Below are 23,216 nucleotides of genomic sequence, written 5' to 3'. Positions count from 1 at the left end.
CGATCCGAGCCGCTGGGTCGCCGCCCACTGTGGAGGGGGTGGGTGCCAGGCGTGCGGTGCGGAGAGAGAGCGAGGGACTATCTGGGGGAGGGACAGTGCAGCGGCCGCCCAGCGCAGCGCTGAGCACGGGAGAGAACCACACCAGACCAGCCCAGGCAGCAGCAAGAAGAAGCTGGCAGCGGCGGCAGGTTAGGGGTTAGGGGGTGCAAATTACTTGCCTTGCCCCGGGTGCTGACAACCCACGCTACGCCGCTGCATAGCATGAATGGAGAACCTGCTGCATGCCTAATCCACACCTCTGTTTGGGAGATGGGGATCAGTTAAGTGCGTACTGGAATTCACAGTGATCTTATTTCTCAAGCATCCTCAGATGGCAATTGAGGCTGGTGATGGTAGTGGCATTGGTGGGCAGCAGAAAAAGCTGGGTTGGCATAGCTAGCACCTGTTGTACCTGTTTTCCAACACTTTCACGTTCTCTTTTAGGACTTTCTGTTGCTCTCGTAGCTGGTGGTTTTTGGCGAACAGCTCTTCAATTCTCTGGGTGTCTCTGATTCAGGGAGAGCGCAAGGAGCAAAATGAGAAGGTCGGCAGATTCCCACACCCTTAAAGAACATAGTAAGCTACTATAGGCAGGGTCGCATCATTGATCCAGTTTGCTCAGTACTGTTCATAGCTGGGGAACCTTTGACCCTCCAGCTTTTGATGAACTACAATCCCCAACAACCTTGGCCATTGACCATGCTTGTTGTGACTGATGGGAGTTCAGCAACATCTGGAGCAGGGGTTAGCAAACTTTTTCAGCAGGGGGCCGGTCCACTGTCCCTCAGACTTTGTGGGGGGCTGGACTATATTTTGAAGAGAAAAAAAAGAATGAATTCCTATGCCCCACAAATAACCCAGGGATGCATTTTAAATAAAAGCACACATTCTACTCATGTAAAAACACCAGGCAGGCCCCACAAATAATCCAGAGATGCATTTAAAATAAAAGGACACATTCTACTCATGTAAAAACACGCTGATTCCCGGACTGTCCATGGGCTGGATTTAGAAGACAATTGGGCCGGATTCGGCCCCCGGGCCTTAGTTTGCCTGCCCATGATCTGGAGGGCCAAATGTTTCCCACATCTGGTTTACACTGACTGGCAGGGTTTAAATGTGGGATTAAATCTGCGGCCTTCTGCCACTGAGCTACAACCCCAAACAAATTGTTGTCAGAAGTGGGATTCAAACCCGCACCTCTGAGGGCGAAAGGGACCTAAACGCAACACCCAAGACCATTTGGCCATCCTGACACCCCACCCCATGCTTGCTGTGTGGACAAATAGACTGATGGAAGTTTGTAGCATAATCCATGTTGAAGAAAGCGCATAAGGAACAGGCGCTGAAAAACTGCTCCCCGCTGTCAAAGCACCTGTGGCAGCCATGTTCTCCCCGCCATTTTGTATGCACCCAGCCACAGCTGTGAATGTGTTCCCACGGCAATTGTCTTGGGGGGGCCATATTGTGTGAACCGGCCCCAGATTTTCTGAAATGGCCTCAAGTCCATCTTAGCCCCAGTCGCCGCAGCAAAAAAGAGCATAATACGTGCTTCACTCACCGGCATCTCTCATTGGTGAGCTCGTTCAGTTTCGTTTGCAGGCCTGAAAGAGTTAGAAGAACGTTTGCATGAGACGCTGGATCCTCGCCACATGTCACATGACACTGTGAATGTCACATGATAAGCCTAAAGCATGTCGGTAAAGAAAATTATGGGTTGAGAGACTACTCAACAGCCCAGCTCGTTGGGGTCCAAGTCCCCCACGGGTCCATGTGGTCAGTAAAAGAAGGAAATTCCGGCCAAGCAATTTGGAGCAAGACTTAGATCCTTTATTGTTGCGCAACAGGTTCAACAGCAGTAAGAACCCTGAACATGGGGCGACATTGACTTTTAAAACTTTCCCACCATATCCCAGAATACAGTTCGCACAGCAGCATCAATACATCATTGCTACATCACTGAAACGTCAGAAAGGGGAGGGTTACACAAGATTAGCCTAGACAGATGGGTCAGGGCAACACCCAAGTATAAGATGAGCACAGGCAAGCATGTCTCAAGTACCCACCCCCCAAAAATACAATAGAACTTCCTTTGCATGTCTGGAGCATGAGGCAAGCCCGGTGATGAGATTTGGCTTCCCTTAGCTAACAATGAGCCCAGCAATTGTCATCTCTGGGCATTTCCTGGAGTAGGAGGTGTGTATATAGTGGTACCTCAGTTTAAGTACTCAATTCATTCCGGAGGTCCGTTCTTAACCTGAAACTGTTCTTAACCTGAAGCACTACTTTAGCTAATGGGGCCTCCTGCTGCTGCCGTGCCACTGGAGCACAATTTCTGTTCTCATCATGAAGCAAAGTTCTTAACCTGAAGCACTATTTCTGGGTTAGCGGAGTCTGTAACCTGAAGTGTATGTAACCTGAAGCGTATGTAACCCGAGGTACCACTGTACATGTCTTCACACTTGGGGAGGTGGCACAGAAAGGAGTACTTTTCCCAAGGCCAAAATAGCGTTGGAATGGAGGAAACTGGCAAAGCAGTTGATTTTATATACAGTGGTACCTCGGCTTACAGACGCTTCAGGTTACAGACTCCGCTAACCCAGAAATAGTACCTCGTGTTAAGAACTTTGCTTCAGGATGAGAAATTGCACGGCAGCAGCGGGAGGCCCCATTAGCTAAAGTGGTACCTCAGGTTAAGAACAGTTTCAGGTTAAGAACAGACCTCCAGAACGTATTAAGTTCTTAACCTGAGGTACCACTGTAATTTTTAAAGCTAGGTATATTCCCTGAGCTGTCAAGTCGAAAGGATACATTCAGGTATAATATTTGTGACATGCGTGAAAGGGCTAAATTTGGCCCCTGCTTCTGAAATTCCCCACCCTTGCTGTATTAACTAACCAGAAGTTCTACGGACCATGTTTCTCTTCCTGAATTAAGCAATGACCTTTCCCTTAATTTCTTTAAAAATGCCTCTCTTACCTTGGACTTCCTTCTCATGCAATTCCTTCAGTTTGTTCAAGAATTCAGCAAAGTTTTCTGCGGCCATGATCTCCGCGTGGTCTCGGGGGTGCGCCCAACTTGGCGGGGCAGAAATGAAACCAGGTGCTTCCTGTTCAGTATTTTCTCTACCATCCAGTTTGTAGTCTATAATGAAAGCATGAATAAACGTAATGAATAATATCAAACGGGTCAAATTGGGTTTTTAATAATGTAGCTCCGACAGCACTGAAGGGACCCAAGGGTCATCTAGTCCAGCCCCCTGCAATACAGGAATCCTGTCCACAGCTGTCCTTGGGTGGGCATCATTACCTAGTCCCCTAGAGAAAGACTTTTGCTCACCATAGGTGAACAGGAAAATGGCTCCAAATAAACTTTGTGTGGCTAGAAGCGGGATTACATTCTAAACTACCCGTTTCTCACAGGCAAGGATCGCGTTTGCACATATGTCCTTTGGACACCTGCCTTAATCATTACCCTTAAGTGGTGTTTTATTTCTCTGGTGGTTTTCCAAAGGTGTCATTAGTTTCAGAAGCTTTGCAAGTCCCATTCAGGACCATTGGCAGGCTCTGATGGGAAAGGCTTTCATGAAGGCAAATCTTTCCAGGAAGCTCAAATTGCATTGATACCTTTGCCTGGAGCACCACCCTCCTGACACCCAGGGCTGACTTAAAGGTAGCACGTGCGTCTGTAGGTTCAGTAAGTTGAAAACAAGGGGCTGTTTCTTTTTCTTTTAGGAAAGGATCTCGAAGTTTTCTACATGCACGCACAAACAACACCACTCAAGCAACTCAGAGGCCCGTTAAGCATTCTCTAGGGATTGCTTTTGTGGCATTTTCACCAGGTCTTTCCTAATCTTGCAGTAGCGGAGAAGTTTTCTGGCTTCCGAATGAAATTGCGGTGTGTTATGTTACACAGAGAAGTCATTTGATAGCTGGTTGCTAAACAGGAAGGATGACTCTCATCAGCCAAGTGGTGCTCTTTCAAAAGAAAAGAAAAGAAAAGAAAAGAAAAAAGAACTTCATTCATTTAATCTGCACACGCATTATCTACACTTCATAACATACCACACTTGGGTGTGGTGGGGATCAGTATGTGGAGAGGAGAGGGTTAATCTTTCCCTTCTTCCAGTTCCCACCTGCCTAAAAATTCACCCTTCCTGCGTGGCAGTTAGGCTAAAGTCCATACAATGGATTCAAAGCACACAGCTCCCACCTCTCCCAAATCCTGGGAACTGTAGTTTAAGGGTACAAGGAACTGAAGTTCTGCAAGGGGTCGTCTCTAGTTCCCAGGATCCTTTAGGGGAAGTAATATGCTTTAAACGTATGTTGTGGACGTAGGCTCTTCTATTTGATTGTTGAAAGCACTAGCTAGCAGGAGATGGGAAAGACCTCTGACCGAAACTTAGCCATCACTTAGCTAGTAGTTTAAGGAAACAGGAGATATTCCGGATTGGTAGCATTGGAGGAGCAAAGGTCATGTGCAAAGGTCATGTTGGAATGTGAGGGCAAAAAGAGACAAGGGGAAGGTAGTTAAACCTCTACGAAGACACCTTAAGGCAGTACATAGATAGATTCTGTGGTGCAAATGAGGACAAATACCTGCTAAAGCAAGGGTATAGATTTCTGTTTTGGAACGTATCAGAAAACTGAGAAGTGTCTCCCTTAGAAATGGCAAAGTACCGCCCCACTAACTCTGTTTTGCCTGATGCATATTCCATTCTATAAACCGAGATAACAGGATCATATAATCAATAGCAGGGAAACAAATTATCCCTGGAAATGAATTGCAATGATATCCCCATAAACTTGCAACCACTCCTGAGTGATGACGGGTCAGTGCCCCCCCCCCATTTTATATAATGATCATGCAAATAAAGAGGATTTATTTATGAGTTCTGGGCCCAAGGCAAATAATGAGGTCCTTAATTGAGTTGCCCTTTGTCTTAAGCATAATTTATAAGAATGGTGTCTGATAGGTGCAGTAAGTTACTTCTGGGGTGGGGGTGGGGGTGGGGGCAAGCCAGGATGTTTTGTCTTGCTAACCATCTAAGCCCAAATGGGCCTTTCCTAGTGGAGAATGCAAAAATGAAAAGTTTTTCTAAAACTTGTTCTGTGCCAACGCCAATGCTCGCAGAAAACAATGCATAATGGAAGTTGTAGCTGTTTTCTCTATTGATCGAAGCCATTGCCTAGCGCTACATCCAACGGAGTTGTCTCGTTTGTGCAAGGATTTCCACTTGGGCTACTTGCCCACAGGGGACGCAGGTGGCGTTGTGGGTTAAACCACAGAGCCTAGGACTTGCCGATCAGAAGGTTGGCAGTACGAATCCCCGTGATGGGGTGAGCTCCCGTTGCTCGGTCCCTGCTCCTGCCAACCTAGCAGTTCAAAAGCATGTCAAAGTGCAAGTAGATAAATAGGTACCACTCCGGCGGGAAGGTAAACAGCATTTCCATGCGATGCTCTGGTTCGTCATGCTGGCCACATGACCCAGAAGCTGTACGCCGGCTCCCTCGGCCAATAAAGCAAGATGAGCGCCGCAACCCCAGAGTCGGCCACGACAGGACCTAATGGTCAGGGGTCCCTTTACCATTAAGCAGCATAATTAAGATCCAGGATGCTGAGCTCAGCCTCCCAAATCACCCTATATATAAAGGTAAAGGGACCCCTGACCATTAGGTCCAGTCATGTCCGACTCTGAGGTTGCGGCGCTTATCTTGCTTTATTGGCCGAGGGAGCCGGCGTACAGCTTCTGGGTCATGTGGCCAGCATGACTAAGCCGCTTCTGGTGAACCAGAGCAGCGCACGGAAACGGCATTTACCTCCCTGCTGGAGCGGTACCTATTTATCTACTCGCACTTTGATGTCCTTTTGAATTGCTAGGTTGGCAAGAGCAGGGACCGAGCAACGGGAGCTCACCCTGTGGTGGGAATTTGAACCACTGACCTTCTGATTGGCAAGTCCTAGGCTCTGTGGTTTAACCCACAGCGCCACCCGCGTCCTCTTACCTTACCTACCTCCCCTCAAAATACTGTTCTGGGAGTTTCCTAACTCTCTGGAGCATTGTGTGTGTGTGTGTCAGTCAATTTTTGAGGGAGTGCGAACCAGGTGCCCCCCATGCAGGTGCCCCAGTGTGGCCCAGACCGGTCCTCCTCTCTGCCTGCCAAGGGCTGTGTCAAGCTGCTGAGCTCTGCTCTGCTCAGGCTGGCAGGGGGCTCAGCGCAGCTCCACTTGGCTCTGGGGGGTCACTCCAGCAGCAACCAACACTACACTGCTGCCCCCCAACCGAATGTCAGGGACCATACTGAGGAGGGCTGCAGTGAGGAGGAATGGTGGGAGCCACTCTGTCCCCCTGATCCTGAATCTTCCGAAGAGCAGGAGGACAGTATAGATTTGGAACAGTGGTTTGCAGAGGGGCACAGTTCAGAAGGCAGTAGCTGGGAAATACTGGCTGGGGAACAGCTAGGAGAGGAAACACTGGAAGAGAGAGAGAGTTAACAGATTCACAGTCTCTGGAAAGCATTCACCCCTTTCTCCAAAGACACAGAGAAAGTGTTAGAACAGAAAGTGCAGAGGGTACAAGCTCAGATTACAAGATGTTGGAGTGACATAGATTGATAGGGACAGAAGGGGGAACTGAGCCTTACTTGGAAACACTGCCATTTCTAGGGAGATGTGTTCTTCTCTCTCTCACTGTGATTATTAAAGAATCTAATTGGTAAGACGGTACCTTCATTTGATCTTCTCATTTACTGCCATGGGGGAGGAAGCTGTTTCCCCAAAGCCTGACACCATCCTTGACTCCCCATTCCCCCCCATCCCCACGCAGATTACTTCCTATCTCACTACTACACCAACGGAACACAGCTCAAACATCCTCCACCGTCCTGAGAAAACCCCTTCATCTCAATTTTATTTTATCCTTTGGTAGATTTACAAAAAGGAAAAACGCACACCAATAAATAAGTTTTAGAAAGGGGCAAGATTAGACGTGGATGTCTTTTTTAAAAGAAAAAATCAAGACTCCTTGCACTTTGCTCCGCTCCCCCTTTCTTTCCACCCAGGGCAAGCCCGACCCTCTGCCTGCCCCTCAGAGCCGGCGTGACATCCTCTCCAGCAGCCGCTACGAGCTGCTCAAGAGAGGAGGCTGGCAGTGGTGGCCATGGAGAGGCAACGGGGTGCGATCTTGCAGCCGCCATTGCCACTGCCATCACTCAAGACGAGCACCAGCTCACAGTGGCACAGCGTGGGGGGTGCAGGGGGGGCCAGCCACACCGGGCGCAACATCTGGGGGTTAGGGTTAGGGGGCGCAAATCCACGGGTTAGGGGGCGCAAATTACTTGCCTTGCCCCGGGTGCTGACAACCCATGCTACGCCACTGCCAGCTCATCTTCCTCAGTAAGCTTGGCAGCACCGGCAGGGGAAATAGGGATATTCTGGGATCAGATCAGAAGCTGGGGTGGCGTTTGTAATTCCAGGACCGCTTGCTGGAAAATCTGGACACTTGGAGGGTATGAGTACTGTACATTCTTAGAACAGAGATGGTCCATCACCATCTAAATTATCATTCGCTTTTTTCCCAAAGTGGCAGAAAAGCTCTCTCACCTTTAGTCTTCCTGCATGTTTTCCCCAGAGCCATAAGTGCCAACTCTCTGGGGCCCTGGGTGCCCAAGCAGCTACAGCATTCCCCATGAAGGGGCCGGGCACTCACAAATTTCAGTGCCAGGGCCATGCATGCTAAATGGCAACCACGGCCCTGGGCACTCATGGTCACAGGGCCAAGCTGGCCCAGGGCTGAGTCTCAGCATGTAAAATGGGTCCCTAAGACCTTAACCATGCGCTCTGGCTCAGCTGAAGGCCTCCATGCCTCGGAACGGCTGTGCAAATCTCTGTGCGCCAAGTGAGCTGTATCGAAACGTGTGCACATGCATTGTGGCGTGTCTTGCATGCAGTGACAGCTCAGGAAGAAATGGTTCCTGGCTATGCCACCATCCATGCCCTACCACAGGTTGCCTGGAGGGCAGAGGCGACTGAGGTGTGGCTTAATCAAATGAACACAGAACTGCAAGTTCCAGTTTTGACGCATGATCCTTTTCGCTGCCCTGGACAAATAAAGAGTGCATTTTTATTATTATTTACAAGCTCCTTAGTCTTGCCAACTGACCAGAAAGAAAGAAAAAAAATCCGGAACCAAAATACCAGCCCAGCGAGTTCTTTTGCTTTTATCTGAAACTTCCTGTGCAGGCGAAAGAATCTCTCCCCCCTCCATGGAGACAAACTTTTGCCGCTGCACACATTGGCAAATCATGCTGCTTTATGGGGACAGCTGGCACAGTCTGGTTTTAAGGTGGGCAAATCTCTGCTCCACCTCTGAAATCGCCCCTAATTTTGCATGGTCCACAGGGCCAGACCCTCCAAGTGTCCTGATTTTCCAGGGACAGTCCCAGAATTACAGAACCTGTCCTGGTTTCTGATTTCATCCTGGAGTGACCCAGTTTCCCCCCCCTTTCCCCCATGTCTCGCAGAGCAATTAAAAGTGGGGTGGGTGTAGATGCAAAAAAAGTTCTGTTTATATGGGAGTTCTGTTTATATGGAAAATAAAAGCCTTACACTAAATGAAGGAAATGGTGAAGCCCTTCCTATAATTTTGGGGGAAAAGGCCACCAAACCACTTTAAATTCTTTAATTGCAACGTTGCAATAGCCAGCCATTTCTTAGAAAATGTGGGGAGTTAAGTATTCAATGGATCTTACTCCCAGGTAACTGGGTAAAGACTGTGAAGCCTTATACTGCAATCCTAAGCATTTTTTACTCAGCACTAAGTCCCTCTGAGTTCAATAGGATTTACTCCCTGGTTTGTTCCTGATCATTCTTACAGTTTCTATTCTTTCTTTCTTTCTTTCTTTCTTTCTTTCTTTCTTTCTTTCTTTCTTTCTTTCTTTCTTTCTTTCCCTGACAGGGACTCAAGGCAGCTTACAGCATGAATCTTACTTCATTCCATTTATCTGTGGAATGTGTTGTACACAACCCCTTCCCTCCAGTGGCGTAGCGTGGGGGGTGCAGGGGGGGCCGGCCGCACCGGGCGCAACATCTGGGGGTTAGGGTTAGGGGGGCGCAAATCCACGGGTTAGGGGGCGCAAATTACTTGCCTTGCCCCGGGTGCTGACAACCCACGCTACGCCACTGCTTCCCTCACACATTTTTTCTTTACAGCAATCCTGCGAGGTGGGTTCTGTGGAGAGGTTGCAATTGGCTCAAGGTCTCCCTATTTTCATCTGAGAAATGTTGGAAAGTCTGCAGCGCCCCAGTGGTATGTTATTTTTAAACATGGACTGTGAGAATAGCACAGGGATATTCTGAGCTCTTCCTTATCTTTCTGGCTGTTTTTCGAGGGTTGGGAGAATGGGCAAGTAAGTATTCTACCTAGTGGCTCTGTAGGAGCTATTAATAATGGCTCCCCCCCTTTCTTTTCATTTTGCATGCTTTAATTTGTTCATTATACTTTTATTGGGCTGTTACTGCTTGGCAAACATGTCTACCTTCTATTTTAACTTGACCTGATTTGGAACCCACATGTATAGCACATTATTGCTCCTCTTACATAAACCAACTGAGATTTTGTGCAGAAAGGGAAAAAGCAAGTTCAAAAAGGTTACACTGCCTGATAGGACTGTTCTTGCACAAAACACCCAACAGGGTTCAATGTTCACAACCACCTTTAATTGGCAATAAGGACATGAACTGTGGAGGAAGAATAACAGTGGAACAAGACCAGTAATAATGGCTTTTTAAACAGGAAAGTTGCAGGCTTGCTAAAGCAACCTGGCTCTGTGACTATGCAAATGAAGAAGCTACAACCGCAAGTGATTCTGGTTTAGCAGGATCCAGAGCTGAGGCTGAATACATATCAAGGCCCTCTTCCCACTGGGGTATGTGAACCACTTTCACACTGTGCTATCCCAGGGACACTATGGTATAGGTGTGACTCACATGGACAGGACCAGCTTCTTACCTGCCTGGTTGTTCTAGCCAGGTGATAATAGGAGACAGAGACCATCCATGTCAGTTGTTCACTGCATTGGTTAGAGTCTTGGACTAGGACCTGGGAGACCTGGGTTCAAACCCATCCTCAGCCGTGAAGCTCAGGGGGTAGAATCATAGAATTGTAGATTTGGGAGGGACCCAAATGGCCATCCATCCTTTGCTTGAAAACCTCCAAGGAAGGGGAGTCCACTCCCTTCCAAGGGAGTCTGTTCCACTGTTGAACAGCTCTTATCTCCAGAAAGTTTCTCCTGATGTTTAGTGTTGAGTGGCCTAGCTCTCCGCCTAACCTACCTCACAGGGCTGTTGTGAGGATGGGAAGGGGGAGACCCATGTATTGCACAAGGAGGACATAAATGCAATAATAAACAAAACAAACGCCACAGCAGTGTGGGATCACACCCCGGGGCATCAATGTTTACCCTGCTGTGTTTGTTCTTGTGAACGGGGCAGTAGTGCCTGCCCAGTGTGTAGCTGTTTTGAAAGACTTGCACAAATGTAAACACACCCACCTTCTCAAATTGTCTATAATCTGCATTTCTAGCAAGGCAATCAGAATTATTTGCTGCTTTGAGTTTCCCTAGTGTACTGGAAAACATTCAGCACTCCCTGTCACCGATCCAACACTGTTTGGCACACTGAGGACTAGTGGCATTTGTGAATGTTGCACAGTTATTATTATTTTTAAAAAAGACACTGTTACTTGAAAAACAGCCCCCCAAATCCTGTGCTAGTTGGTACTTCTCATTTTAGCATTTTACAATACAATACAAGCAAGTTTAATTAGCTGCGCCTGTAACTTTTGATAAATAAGTACTGCTTGGAGGTCAGGGGTTTTTGAATGTCAATCTTAATCATCCCCCCCCCCCCGCGTCAATTCTTAAACTCATGAGAACTCACCAGCATTTTAGTGGGAATTTCTCCCAATAAGACATCTGTGTATAATAATAATAAATTTTTATTTATACCCCGCCCTCCCCAGCCAAGACCAGGCTCAGGGTGGCTAACAACCAATAATAAAAACAAGTTGATTAAAATACAATTTAAAAGATTAAGATACAACATTAAAACAATTAGGGAGCAATCTCATCATAGGAGGAGAAAGGGGGAAAAAAGGGGGGGGGGAGGGAATCAAACTGATTCTGAGCCAAAGGCCAGGTGGAACAACTCTGTCTTACAGGCCCTGCAGAAAGAGATCAGATCCCGCAGGGCCCTGGTCTCAAGAGACAGAGCATTCCACCAGGCCGGAGCCAGTGTTGAGAAGGCCCTGGCTCTGGTTGAGGCTAATCTAACTTCCTTAGAGCCCGGGACCTCTAGGGTGTTGCTATATATGGACCTTAAGGTCCTCCGTGGGGCATGCCAGGAGAGGCGGTCCCGTAGGTAGGAGGGTCCTAGGCCGTGAAGGGCTTTAAAAGTCAAACCCAGCACCTTAAATCTGACCCTGTACTCCACCAGGAGCCAATGCAGCTGGAAAAGCACTGGGTGAATATGCTCCCATGGCAGAGACCCTGTGAGGAGCCTCGCTGCAGCATTCTGCACCCGCTGGAGTTTCTGGGACAGTTTCAAGGGCAGCCCCGTGTACAGCGAATTACAGTAGTCAAGCCTGGAGGTGACCATCGTGTGGATCACTGTGGCCAGGTCGGGGCGGGAAAGGTAAGGGACCAACTGCTTGATGCAGCGAAGATGGAAAAATGTCGCCTTGGCTGTTGTTGTAACCTGTGCCTCCATGCAAAGGGAGGTGTCAAGGATTACACTCAAACTCTTAACGGAAGGCAATGGCACTAATTGGGCCCCCGCAAGAGAAGGGAGTTGGTCCCTCATCCCCATGCCATCCCGACCCAGCCAGAGGACCTCTGTCTTCGAAGGATTTAGTTTCAATCGGCTCCCAATTATGTATATATGTAGTTTAGACTGATGCACACATTTCTGCAAGCAAATTGTAGTGCATTTGTATGTTATTTTCATCAATATGTTCATGGCGATGCACATTCCCCCCAATCCGTACATTTTTGCAAACGCTGTTTGCAAAATTAGGATAAGTGCGAAATTTGAAGGGTGGCTGTGTTTCGGTTGCAGGAGGTGAGAATTTGACAGATGCCGATGGAATTGAATCTCTCCGCTGCCCAATTCCTATACCTACCGGTGTTTCGTTGGCACTGACACTATTTATGAAGAGGACGGGCAAAGGCGGTTAATGGCATGTGGCTTGCTATGTGTGTTAGCTGCCTCACTGCAGATGGCGAGCTGGCTGCAACACCATCACGGAGGCAGTTGATCAAGGCAGCTTGCACCAAGTAGTCACCCAGCAGGTAGAGCAGAGACTACCGGCCTCATTTTGTGGGTCCCCACCCTCTGCATTTTCTCTTTCTCGGCACTGCCTATAGCGCTAGGGCAACCCTTTTGCCTTAACGATATCCATGCAAGCAAGATGGAGAGAGAAAGCTGCAGGGCCAGTCTCAGAACCAGAGTAAGCAACAAGAGCCACCGCCTCCTCATCCCAAAAACTCATGCTAACTCGCAATGCGGCAGGACCGGTTGCTTCTGAAACCAAGCCCTGATCAAGCCAAAGTGATGGACAGGGTGGATCACAGAATCAACAAGTCCCACCCCCTGCAACGCAGGAATCTTTCGCCCAATGTGGGGCTCGAACCCACGACCCCAAGAGACTCCTGTTCTACCAACTGAGCTATCATCCCAGGATCTAAACTCGGCGATCACAGAAGATGAGCGGAAAGGGACAGAATAAAGGAGAGGGCAAAATAACCTGCCTTGAGGGGGAGAGCTTGTGTCACTTCTTAAATTCATTTTTATATATATATCTCCCCAAGATACACAAAGAAGGAACACCACTCAGACCAATAGTCAGCTCCATAGGCTCACCTCTACAAAATCTCGCTAAATTTCTCGCTAAGCAACTTCAGCCCTATGCAGAATCTATCGCTTCACACGTTACAAACTCCTTCCAGTTCATAGAAACAATAAAGAAGCAAAACCTACATCCCGATGACCTACTTGTGAGCTTCGATGTTGTATCTCTCTTCACACAAGTGCCCATTAATGAAGCCTTGACAGCCATTCAAAACAAATACAATCCCCCCAAATACATCCTGGACCTGACCAACCACTGCCTAACCAACACGTACTTCATCCACAATGGACAAAGATACAAACAGATAGAAGGAGCACCTATGGGATCACCCCTCTCACCGGTCATCGCAAATCTGTACATGGAACACTTTGAAACCAATGCTTTAGACAAGTCAGAACACAAACCCAAACTTTGGCTCAGATATGTTGACGACACCTTTGTAATTTGGCCACACGGGAAGGAAAAACTAGATAGCTTCCTCACACATCTCAACAGCCTACACCCCAAAATACAATTCACTATGGAAATAGAAGCCAATAACCAACTTCCCTTCCTTGACGTCCTAATCTACAAAAAACCTGATGGCTCCTTAGGACACACTATCTACCGGAAAAAAACACACACCAACCACTACTTACATGCACAATCACACCACCACCCTGCACAAATAAACTCCGTAGCCAAGACTCTCATCTCCAGAACCAAACGCCTGGCTGACAAAGACCACTTGACAACTGAGTTACAGAATCTCTCAAATGTGTTAATCGCCAACGGATACCAGCAAAACAGGGTTACGAAGCTAATCCAAAAAGAAACACCCCCCAAAAACCAAGACACAGAAGAAAACAATGGCATGGCCCTCCTTCCTTATATCAAGGGCACTACAGATAAAATTAGCAAAATCCTCCATAAACACAATATCAAAACAGCCTTTTGCACCAACCAAAAAATAGCCAATATCCTCAGAAACCCCAAAGATAAAATCCAATTAGAAAACCAAGGGGTCTATGAAATACCCTGCAAAGTCTGCCCAGCCACGTACATTGGACAAACAAACAGACGAATAAATGCACGTATCGCAGAACACAAGAATGCCGTCAAAAAAGAAGAAAAAACTTCCTCTCTTTACCAACACATGAAAGAAACAGGACACGAAATTAATTTTGCAGATTCCAAATTGCTCTTTAACATGGAACATCACCACAAGAGAATAATCATGGAAGCCATCGAGATAGAGAAACACCCTCACAACATGAACAAGCGTGACGACACGTCCCGCCTGCCAGACATCTGGAAATTAGCCCTCCCCACAAAAACCGACACCAGAACCAGAGGCACACAGAACGCCATCTCCAATCAACCACACCAGACCCAAACCCAGACCCTCTCCACAGATAAATTACAGACACCATCCAGTAGCCAAACCATAATGGCACCTCCGGATGCTGCACCCCCCTGCAATCCCTACACAGATCTGGCTGGCACAGGGCACAAAACCACAGCTCGCCCCTATACACGAAGCCAAGCCAGAGCACAACTAAGTGCAGTACAGCCATCTTCTCAGAAAAAACTCTTCACAAGCTCAAGAGGTCAAGACACGAAAGCTTTAGCAACTAATCCACACCTAATGACCCGCCTAAGTGGTACTCAGAATATCACTCAAGAAATCACTCAAGATATCCCTCAAGTAATTAATGAACAAAAGAAGAAAAGGCACACTAACCTGGAAACTTCCTCTCTGCCCAGAACGTTGGAGGCTATACACCACACCCCCTCAACAGTATTTATAGGAACTCAAACACTGAGATCCTGCTCTGTTCCAGTAACAAGAAGCCGAAAGCACCAGCCTGAAGATGACGAGTGAGACCTCGTCGAAACGTCGCCTAGACACCCCAACTCTTACACGGGAAGACACCCGAAGACACCAAAACCTGCATTCCTGTACCCGTGAAAATCTACGAAAGCATATATATATATATATATATATATATATATATATATATATATACACACACACACACACACACACACACACACACACACACACACATACATATACACCCCCCAAAGGAGTATAAGCAAGTGTACAAGATTCCCCCCTTATCATGAGGAACGACCCTGTGAGGTGGTTTCAGCTGGGGGAGGAGGGCGACTGGTCCTAGGTCACCCTGCCAGCATTGTGGCTGAATGGGGATTTGAACCCTGGTCTCCCAGGTCCTAGTCCAACATTCTAACCACTACACCACACTGCCTCTGCACCACCTTCCTCGAAACAAAGGGCATGGTTTCACTGTCGTGACCATGGCAGCTAAATGGAATAAAGATACAGTTGGCCTCTGAAAATGAGTTGCTACTGGGTGTGTGGGTGTGTCTTTAGCTCCAATATGGAGCATGGGCTTTATGTGTGGATGGTTTGGTTGGCTAGGTAAAAGGTAAAGGTAAAGGGACCCCTGACCATTAGGTCCAGTCGCGGCCGACTCTGGGGTTGCGGCACTCATCTCGCTTTATTGGCCGAGGGAGCCGGCGTACAGCTTCCAGGTCATGTGGCCAGCATGACTAAGCCGCTTCTGGCAAACCAGAGCAGTGCATGGAAACACCGTTTACCTTCCCGCTGGAGTGGTACCTATTTATCTACTTGCACTGGTATGCTTTTGAACTGCTAGGTGGGCAGGACCATGGACCGAGCAACGGGAGCTCACCCTGTGGTGGGGATTCGAACCACTGGCCTTCTGATCAGCAAGTCGTAGGCTCTGTGGTTTAACCCACAGCACTACATCCACTAAAAAGGCCCTTGGGTAGCAGAGCAGGAAAGACCCTTGCCTGAATTCTTGGAGCGCTGCTGCCAGTCAGTGTAGACAGAACTGGGCTAGATGGACCAGTGGTCTGACTTAGAACCATAGAATTGTAAAGTTGGAAGGGACTCTGAGAGTCATCTAGTCCACCCCCTGCAATGAAGGAATCTCCCCCCCCCCCATAATTTTTATTAAATTTTCTGTTTTACATTTTAGAGTATTCATTTAAAATATCAGTGACTTCCCTTCTTCTCTTTCTATGGTTCATTTTACAAAACATAAATCCCTGCATATTTTATATAAACTAAGGCATTCAGTATTCCATTATTATGTCTGTCAAAACTTATTTACGCTGTTGAATTTATCTTAATGCTGCCCGCGTTTTCAAATAAACAGTTTTCCTCCCTATATTCAATAAATATTTTCCAATCTTCTTTAAACTTAGGTTCTTCTTGTTCTCTTATTCTATATGTTAGCAGAAATCCTTAAAATTTAAATTTTAATTTTTAAAAGCAATGCAAGATTCCTGCCCAGTCATCCCTGGCTGGGATCGAACCACCAGCCTTCTGGTTAGCAACCAGAGGCACTGACCCATTGCACCACCTAAGGCAGCTTCAGATGCTTGGCATATCCTGATTGGCAGAAGACTCATGCCCTTCTGCCCATGAATGAAGTTTCAGCTGACTGGGGACGCTTCTATTTCTGCACGGAACAAAATAGGTTGCAAGGAACAGCCTCTCCCAGTATGGATTTGCAACAATCCTGTTCACCACAGCTTGGGATTACGATATCGAGCACACAGGTTAGCTGACATGCCAAAGTCAGAATTTTAGAGAGAGGTCTCTAAAATTGAAATTGAGACCTTCTGCATTCAAAGCAAGGGCCCTACCACTGATTCATAACCTTTCCACATAGGAAGCTGCCTTATATCAAATCAGTCCGTTGGACCGTGTAGTGCAATATGGTCTACACTGCCAGTATTTCTCAAACTTGGGTCTCCAGCTGTTGTTGGACTACAACTCCCATCATCCATAGCTAGCAGGACCAGCGGTCAGGGATGATGGGAGTTGTAGTCCAACAACAGCTGGGGACCCAAGTTTGAGAAACACTCGTCTATACTGAATGGCAACAGCTGCCCAGGTATCTTTCCCGGCTCTACCTGAAGATACCTGGGGCAGAACCTGGGACCTTTGGAAAGCAAAATATGCATTTCACCAGTGAGCTATAACCCCTCCCGTGATTTTTTTAAAAAAACAGGTGCTTTGAGTCTGATAAACGCATATTCCCCAAGAACTCAGCACTCAAAAAAGCCTTACTCTCTGCCACATGTTAGCTGAGCTATAGAAACTCTGAAATCTAAAAATCTAAATCAGAATTGATTTTGACTGAAACAGATTGTTCATGTTAATTCTTGAACACTTTATCCTTTTGACAGAAAGGTTTTTTGTTTTGTTTTGTTTTTGCTATTAGTTGGTTATTTGGTCATCAATGAAGCTCCCAAGTTCAGAGGCAGTTTACCTTTGTTGCCGGGACAGAGGAATAATGAGAGAGGGACAGTTGCCTTTGAGCCCTATTGTGGGCTTCTTGGAAGCATCTGGCTGACGGACAGCTCTATGAAAAAGCACGCAAGAGGGGATGGACTATTGGTTTCATGCAAGCCTCGTTCCATCACACCTGTACTTTGCCCCATTTACAGACACACAGTGTAGGATGTGCAATATTGTTTTCAATGCCGGCTTCCACTCATTTAAAAGTATGCAAACTTTTGTATCTGTTTCCCAGCAGAATGAGAAAACCAGTAAGCAGTTCAGTGCCTCAAAAGGGGCAAGATCGCCTTAACATGATCAGGGAATATCTGTGCTCCAAACATACGCAAGAAATAAGAAAGGAAGAAATCACCTTGCAGGGTCAGATCGACCCACCTAGACCACTCTCCTGTTTCCAACGGTGGACAGCCGGACAGACAGATGATAACATTGTGCAAGAACAATGATAGACAAAACCAATGAGCAACGTCTGATACCAGCAGATTTCAAATATCTCTCGAACCCCTACAGAACCACTCAGACAAATCTAGCATGTATTGACCATCCAAGCAGGTAACGAAACCAACATTTCATTTTCAATGGCCTGTGCCTTGTGGAACACGCATTAGCCTCAGTTCCTGGATCCGTTTGCGTTACATGGGCACAATGCCAGCATCAGTTCTGGTTCCCCCCCTCCCAAGCCATATGCTATGCTAGCAAGGGAAGTCACTAGATAAAACCCATCTTAGGTTCAATAGCAAATACTCACATCAGCTTCTCTTCATCAGTCTTCTCTCTCTTCCCCTCCCCTTCCCACCTTGATACCTGTGACTTTGTCGCTCTATCTAGTCATGATGACAGAGAAACAAAAAGAGAGGTTGTGAACACGGCAGAGATAGGAGAGAGCAATGTGGGTAAATTTGCACAGACAATAAGACTTTTTTTTTTTTTTTTGCATTTCGGTCAAACTTGCTGTACAGGTTTGCGTTTCTTTAACCCAGCAGCAGAAAGGAGGTTCGCTGGTACTGAAGCTGCTAAACAGGTTCTGCTATAACACAAAGAAGTGGCCGCACAGGTTTGCCACCAACTCCACATAGAGATTTGATTGTTTTCCCATAATTACAGCTCGGTCTAGTTGGTCAAAGTCAGTCAATCACAGGAACAAAACAGCTCCCTCCCCCATTAAGGCATCTACCATTAAGATGGGAAATTTTTCGTTTCCTTTTACAGAATTGGAGCTTCCACAGGTGGCGGGTGGGGAACAAAAAAAACCCAAACATGCCTAACCACTTGTTGGGTCGGCTCTTAATTTCTCACGTCTCGTCAGCTCGCCTACAAGGGAGGGTCGTTGTGTGTTTAGTTTGACATTTGATCTTCTATTGCTGAGAACAGATTCCATGCTATTGTTCTTAGGGCAGCTACAAATCGGAGGACATTAAAATTCTCAAGCAAACATTTCCTCATTTGGGGAAAGAAAAGGGACTGATGTTGATCATGCTGATTCAGAAGGAGGGAAGTTTACTGTGTTGTTGTTTTTTTTTTAAAAAACGAACAATTTGCCTTAACACTTCCAAATTGAATTTGAGTATTGAAAGTTTGCCAAGCTCTGAAGTGATACCAAATGTGGCTGTGGCAGAAAGGCTTCCAGTTGTCATTGTTTCTGTTCCCTCCATCTCTCAGGGCTTTTCTTCTTTTATGCAGATCCTGCTGTTTCAGCAGCAAGTAGTGACTGCTCCTTTGAGTTTGAATCTGGTTCCCTCAGATGTTGTTGGACTCCAGATCCCATCAGCCCCATCCAGTACAGTGGTACCTCAGGTTAAGAACTTAATTCATTCCGGAGGTCCGTTCTTAACCTGAAACTGTTCTTCACATGAGGTACCACTTTAGCTAATGGGGCCTCCCTCTGCCACGCGATTTCTGTTCTCATCCTGAAGCAAAGTTCTTAACCCGAGGTACTATTTCTGGGTTAGCGGAGTCTGTAACCTGAAGCGTCTGTAACCTGAAGTGTCTGTAACCTGAGGTACCACTGTATGGCCAATGGTCAATGTTGAGGGTAACTGTACCTCAGCAGCATCTTCAGGACCACTATTTTCCAACCTCCGATTTAGAGAGTCAGGCTGCATGTGCAATATACCTTTAAAGCACATTCCAAACACACTGTTTCCCTCAAAGAATTATGGGCACTGTATTTCGTTTACCCCTCACAGAGTCACAATTCCCAGCAACCCTTCACAAACTACAGTGCCCAAGTTTCTTTGAGGGATATGGTGTTTTTAATGTGTTTTAAAGCTACAGCATGCGCTCAGCCTCAAACACCCACTAAATGATTTGTTGTAAAACTCCCTAAACTGGGGCTGAGCTGGGAAAGGTGATATTCAGCAACATTAAGATGGAAACGCACCCCTGCGCTTTTAATGGTCTTTCATGGGTTGCTACACAAGGAAGGTGCTGTGGTCTAAACCACTAAGCCTCTTGGGCTTGCTGATCAGAAGGTTGGCGGTTTGAATCCCCATGACGGGGTGAGCTCCCATTGCTCTGTCCCAGCTCCTGCCCACCTAGTAGTTCGAAAGCACGCCAAAAAGTACAAGTAGATAAATAGGTACCTCTCCGGCGGGAAGGTAAATGGCATTTCTGTGTGCTGCTCTGGTTTCGCCAGCTTAGTCATGCTGGCCACATGACCCAGAAAAACAGTCTGCAGACAAATGCCAGCTTCCTTGGCCTGTAAAGCGAGATGAATGCCGCAACCCCAGAGTTGTCTGTGACTGGACTTAACTGTCAGGGGTCCTTTACCTTTTATATTCGATAAGAACTGCCAGGGTACCATTCTAGGAAGGTTTGCTCTCAATGTAAATCAGTCGCTGTTAGCCCTTGGTGATGTCAAAAAGCTGTCAAATATGACTGTGATGTCATTGCATTTACTACTTGATCCTTGGTTGGCTGGGATCATTAAGGAGAAAGCACCCCTAAAATGGGGGGGGGGGATTGGCAGGGGCACAGCAGCATATTGGGGGAAACAATGGGTGTGAATGGATGCAAGGGTTTTTGAGGAGAGCCAACAGTTTCAGAGGACTGGAATCACTATTTTTGCCCTGGAAACCAAAATCAGAAAGCAAAGTCCTAATTTAACGAGTTCTGAATCTCTTCTAGGAATTTCAGTTGCAAGTGAGTGCCTGATTTATAATAAATACTGATGTACCTGTTCGACTTGAAGAGTCAGTGATCAAAGTGGATTTGCATGTTAACTCCCATAATGATCGGCTGTTACTCTGTCCTTGCCTGTTCCCGTCCTCTTTCATCACTGGGGAGAAGAACACATGCTTTCTTAGAACCAGAGAGTTGGAAGGGAATTTGGGGATCATCTAGTCCAACCTTCTGAAATGCAGGAATATGCAGCTGTCCCATATGGGGATTGAACCTGCAACCTTAGTGTTGTCAGCACCACGCTCTAGCCAACTGAGCTATCCAAGCTGATTTGGTACCAGACTTTACTAGGCTTCACTGGGGTGTGGAATTCTGAAAACTAACATGACAGCTAGATTTTTCTGGCACATTGGAAAAATGTGGATCTTTGGAATAGGCATTTTTTTGAAGGAGAGGGTCTAAAGAAGTAATGTGGACACAGAGAATGGAGGACTGCATGCCCAGAACTTTGAATGAGGTGACGGAGCTTTGAACATTTGATGTTTGCAATAAACTACAAACACTGGCCATTATCTTTACACCTTGACGGTAACTTCCAGAGGTTTCTGGCCTGCTGCTATTGGGAACAGAACTTTGAATTGGATGGACTGTAGTCTGGCCTGACCACGGAATTGTTCATTTCTTGTTTCCACTGGCAATGCTAGACCTACTCAGAGTAGACCCGCTCTCGTTAATGGACTTTACCAACTTAGGTTCATTAATTTCAGTGTATCTGCTCTGAGTAGAACTAGCATTGGATTCTGGGCTGCATCAATAGGAGTATAGCATCTAGATCAAGGGAAGTAATAGTGCCACTGTATTTTGCTCTGGTCAGACCTCACCTGGAGTACTGTGTCCAGTTCTAGCACCACAGTTCAAGAAGGACAGTGACAAACTGGAACGTGTCCAGAGGAGGGCAACCAAAATGGTCAAAGGCCTGGAAACGATGCCTTATGAGGAACGGCTAAGGGAGCTGGGCATGTTTAGCCTGGAGAAGAGGAGGTTAAGGGGTGATATGATAGCCATGTTCAAATATATAAAAGGATGTCACATAGAGGAGGGAGAAAGGTTGTTTTCTGCTGCTCCAGAGAAGCGGACATGGAGCAATGGATCCAAACTACAAGAAAGAAGATTCCACCCTAAACATTAGGAAGAACTTCCTGACAGTAAGAGCTGTTCGACAGTGGAATTTGCTGCCAAGGAGTGTGGTGGAGTCTCCTACTTTGGAGGTCTTTAAGCAGAGGCTTGACAACCATATGTCAGGAGTGCTCTGATGGTGTTTCCTGCTTGGCAGGGGGTTGGACTCGATGGCCCTTGTGGTCTCTTCCAACTCTATGATTCTATGATTCTATGGATGAATCTATCTGCCTTTTGAAATTTCACCAGGAGTAGCCCACACCCATTAAACCCCATCATAAAGACTATAAACTTTATTGCTATTGTTTTAAAAGAAATCCGAAGCCTGGGCTGGCGAATTTTGTACTTAGTACCAAACTCTGTGCTTTGACGAGGCTTGCATGAATCCTAAATATAGGTCTAACCGTGAAGGCTCTTTGACATCAAGTGTGCCTGTTGTAGAGCTAACCGTTCGCTGTGCTTCTATATATACTTTATGAAACATAGCAGTGGAATCTCCAGCTGATCCTTATGCAACGCTCTGATGTAAGGACCTTGGCTTTTACATTTCATTGTGCTCACATCAGCCAGTTCTACAGGATAGCGAGGAACAACTATCCTTCACTGTTACTGCACACAAACCTTATGTAAGCAGTAGATTCGTAAACAGTCAGATGGTCACCTGACTGCTGATGTTCTTCAGGGAGATCTGTCCAAATGGTTAGCAGTCCTGCCTCTGAAGAGTTTCTCAAAAAGGAAGTGAACATAGTGAGGGAGAAAAAGTAAAGTTTCTGAGTTTCTAAAGTGTTGGAATCTTTTGGGCAGCCCTCATGGCGGGTCCAAAAATATTGCCAAAATTCTTTGGGTACACAGAGCGATGTTTAGCTGCTCCACTCAGAACCCTGCCCCCCCCACAAAGCAATGTTTTTCATTGGGCAAATGGGCTTTTTGGGGGGAGCATTCCCCCTCCCTTCATGTAGCTTTCCTCTGTGCACATTACATTTTTCAACACCTTTTTCTCAATTCTGCAAGGAAACAGTGAGTCTCATTGTTTTTATACCCATTTTACAGATGAGGCTATTGAGGTGAGGATACTCGCTTATAACCAGTTATTGAAGTCATGGGACGAACATGATTTGTTTTGGGTTTCTTTGTACTCTGATATCTGAGAACATTTCGGACAATCAGATTTATTTTTGTTTGCATGTTTGTTTTTTCGTGGGAACATCATGTTTGAACGTATTGTTGGAAGATTTGGGGGTGGGGGTGGACAGGAGAGGGTTAATGACACTGAATTGCCTAGAAGGTCTCCTTTCCAATAAAAGCTGCCAATTTCAATTTCCAAACCACTTTTTATCACTTGTGATCCCCGGGCAATCTACAACACAGACATAAAAAAACATTCAGAACACTAAATCTCACTTTTAAGCAGTTAACTTAAAAGTGAACTGTACAAACAACACCCATCAGTTAATTTACTGTTCAGCTTTGTCAGGTCAACTTCCCCCAAAGGCCTGAGTAAAGGGGTTGGTCTAACCTCGGAAAACAGACACCTGAAACCTAATACAGTGGTACCTTGGTTCTCAAACGCCTTGGTACTCAAACAACTTGGAACCCAAACACTGCAAACCCGGAAGTAAGTGTTCCGGTTTGCGA

The 23,216-nt window shown here is 46.5% G+C and overlaps 1 protein-coding gene across 1 annotated transcript in view; it reads right to left on the bottom strand.

Annotated features, from left to right (window-relative positions):
* RBBP8NL (RBBP8 N-terminal like) overlaps positions 1 to 3,181 on the bottom strand; it is a 30,169-nt gene extending 26,988 nt beyond the window's left edge. The window contains exons 1-3 of the mRNA XM_081196208.1: positions 3,019 to 3,181; positions 1,601 to 1,643; positions 452 to 547 (exon numbers count right to left, since the gene is read on the bottom strand). Of these exons, the coding sequence (XP_081052334.1) occupies positions 452 to 547; positions 1,601 to 1,643; positions 3,019 to 3,085 (206 nt within the window). The 5' untranslated portion in view covers positions 3,086 to 3,181. The remainder of the gene's footprint in view (positions 1 to 451; positions 548 to 1,600; positions 1,644 to 3,018) is intronic.
* Between the last annotated feature and the right edge of the window lie 20,035 nt (positions 3,182 to 23,216).

Source organism: Podarcis bocagei, assembly GCF_964188305.1.
Source record: "Podarcis bocagei genome assembly, chromosome: 5".
NCBI classification, from domain to species: domain Eukaryota; kingdom Metazoa; phylum Chordata; class Lepidosauria; order Squamata; family Lacertidae; genus Podarcis; species Podarcis bocagei.
This window is presented reverse-complemented; position numbering and strand designations above follow the sequence as displayed.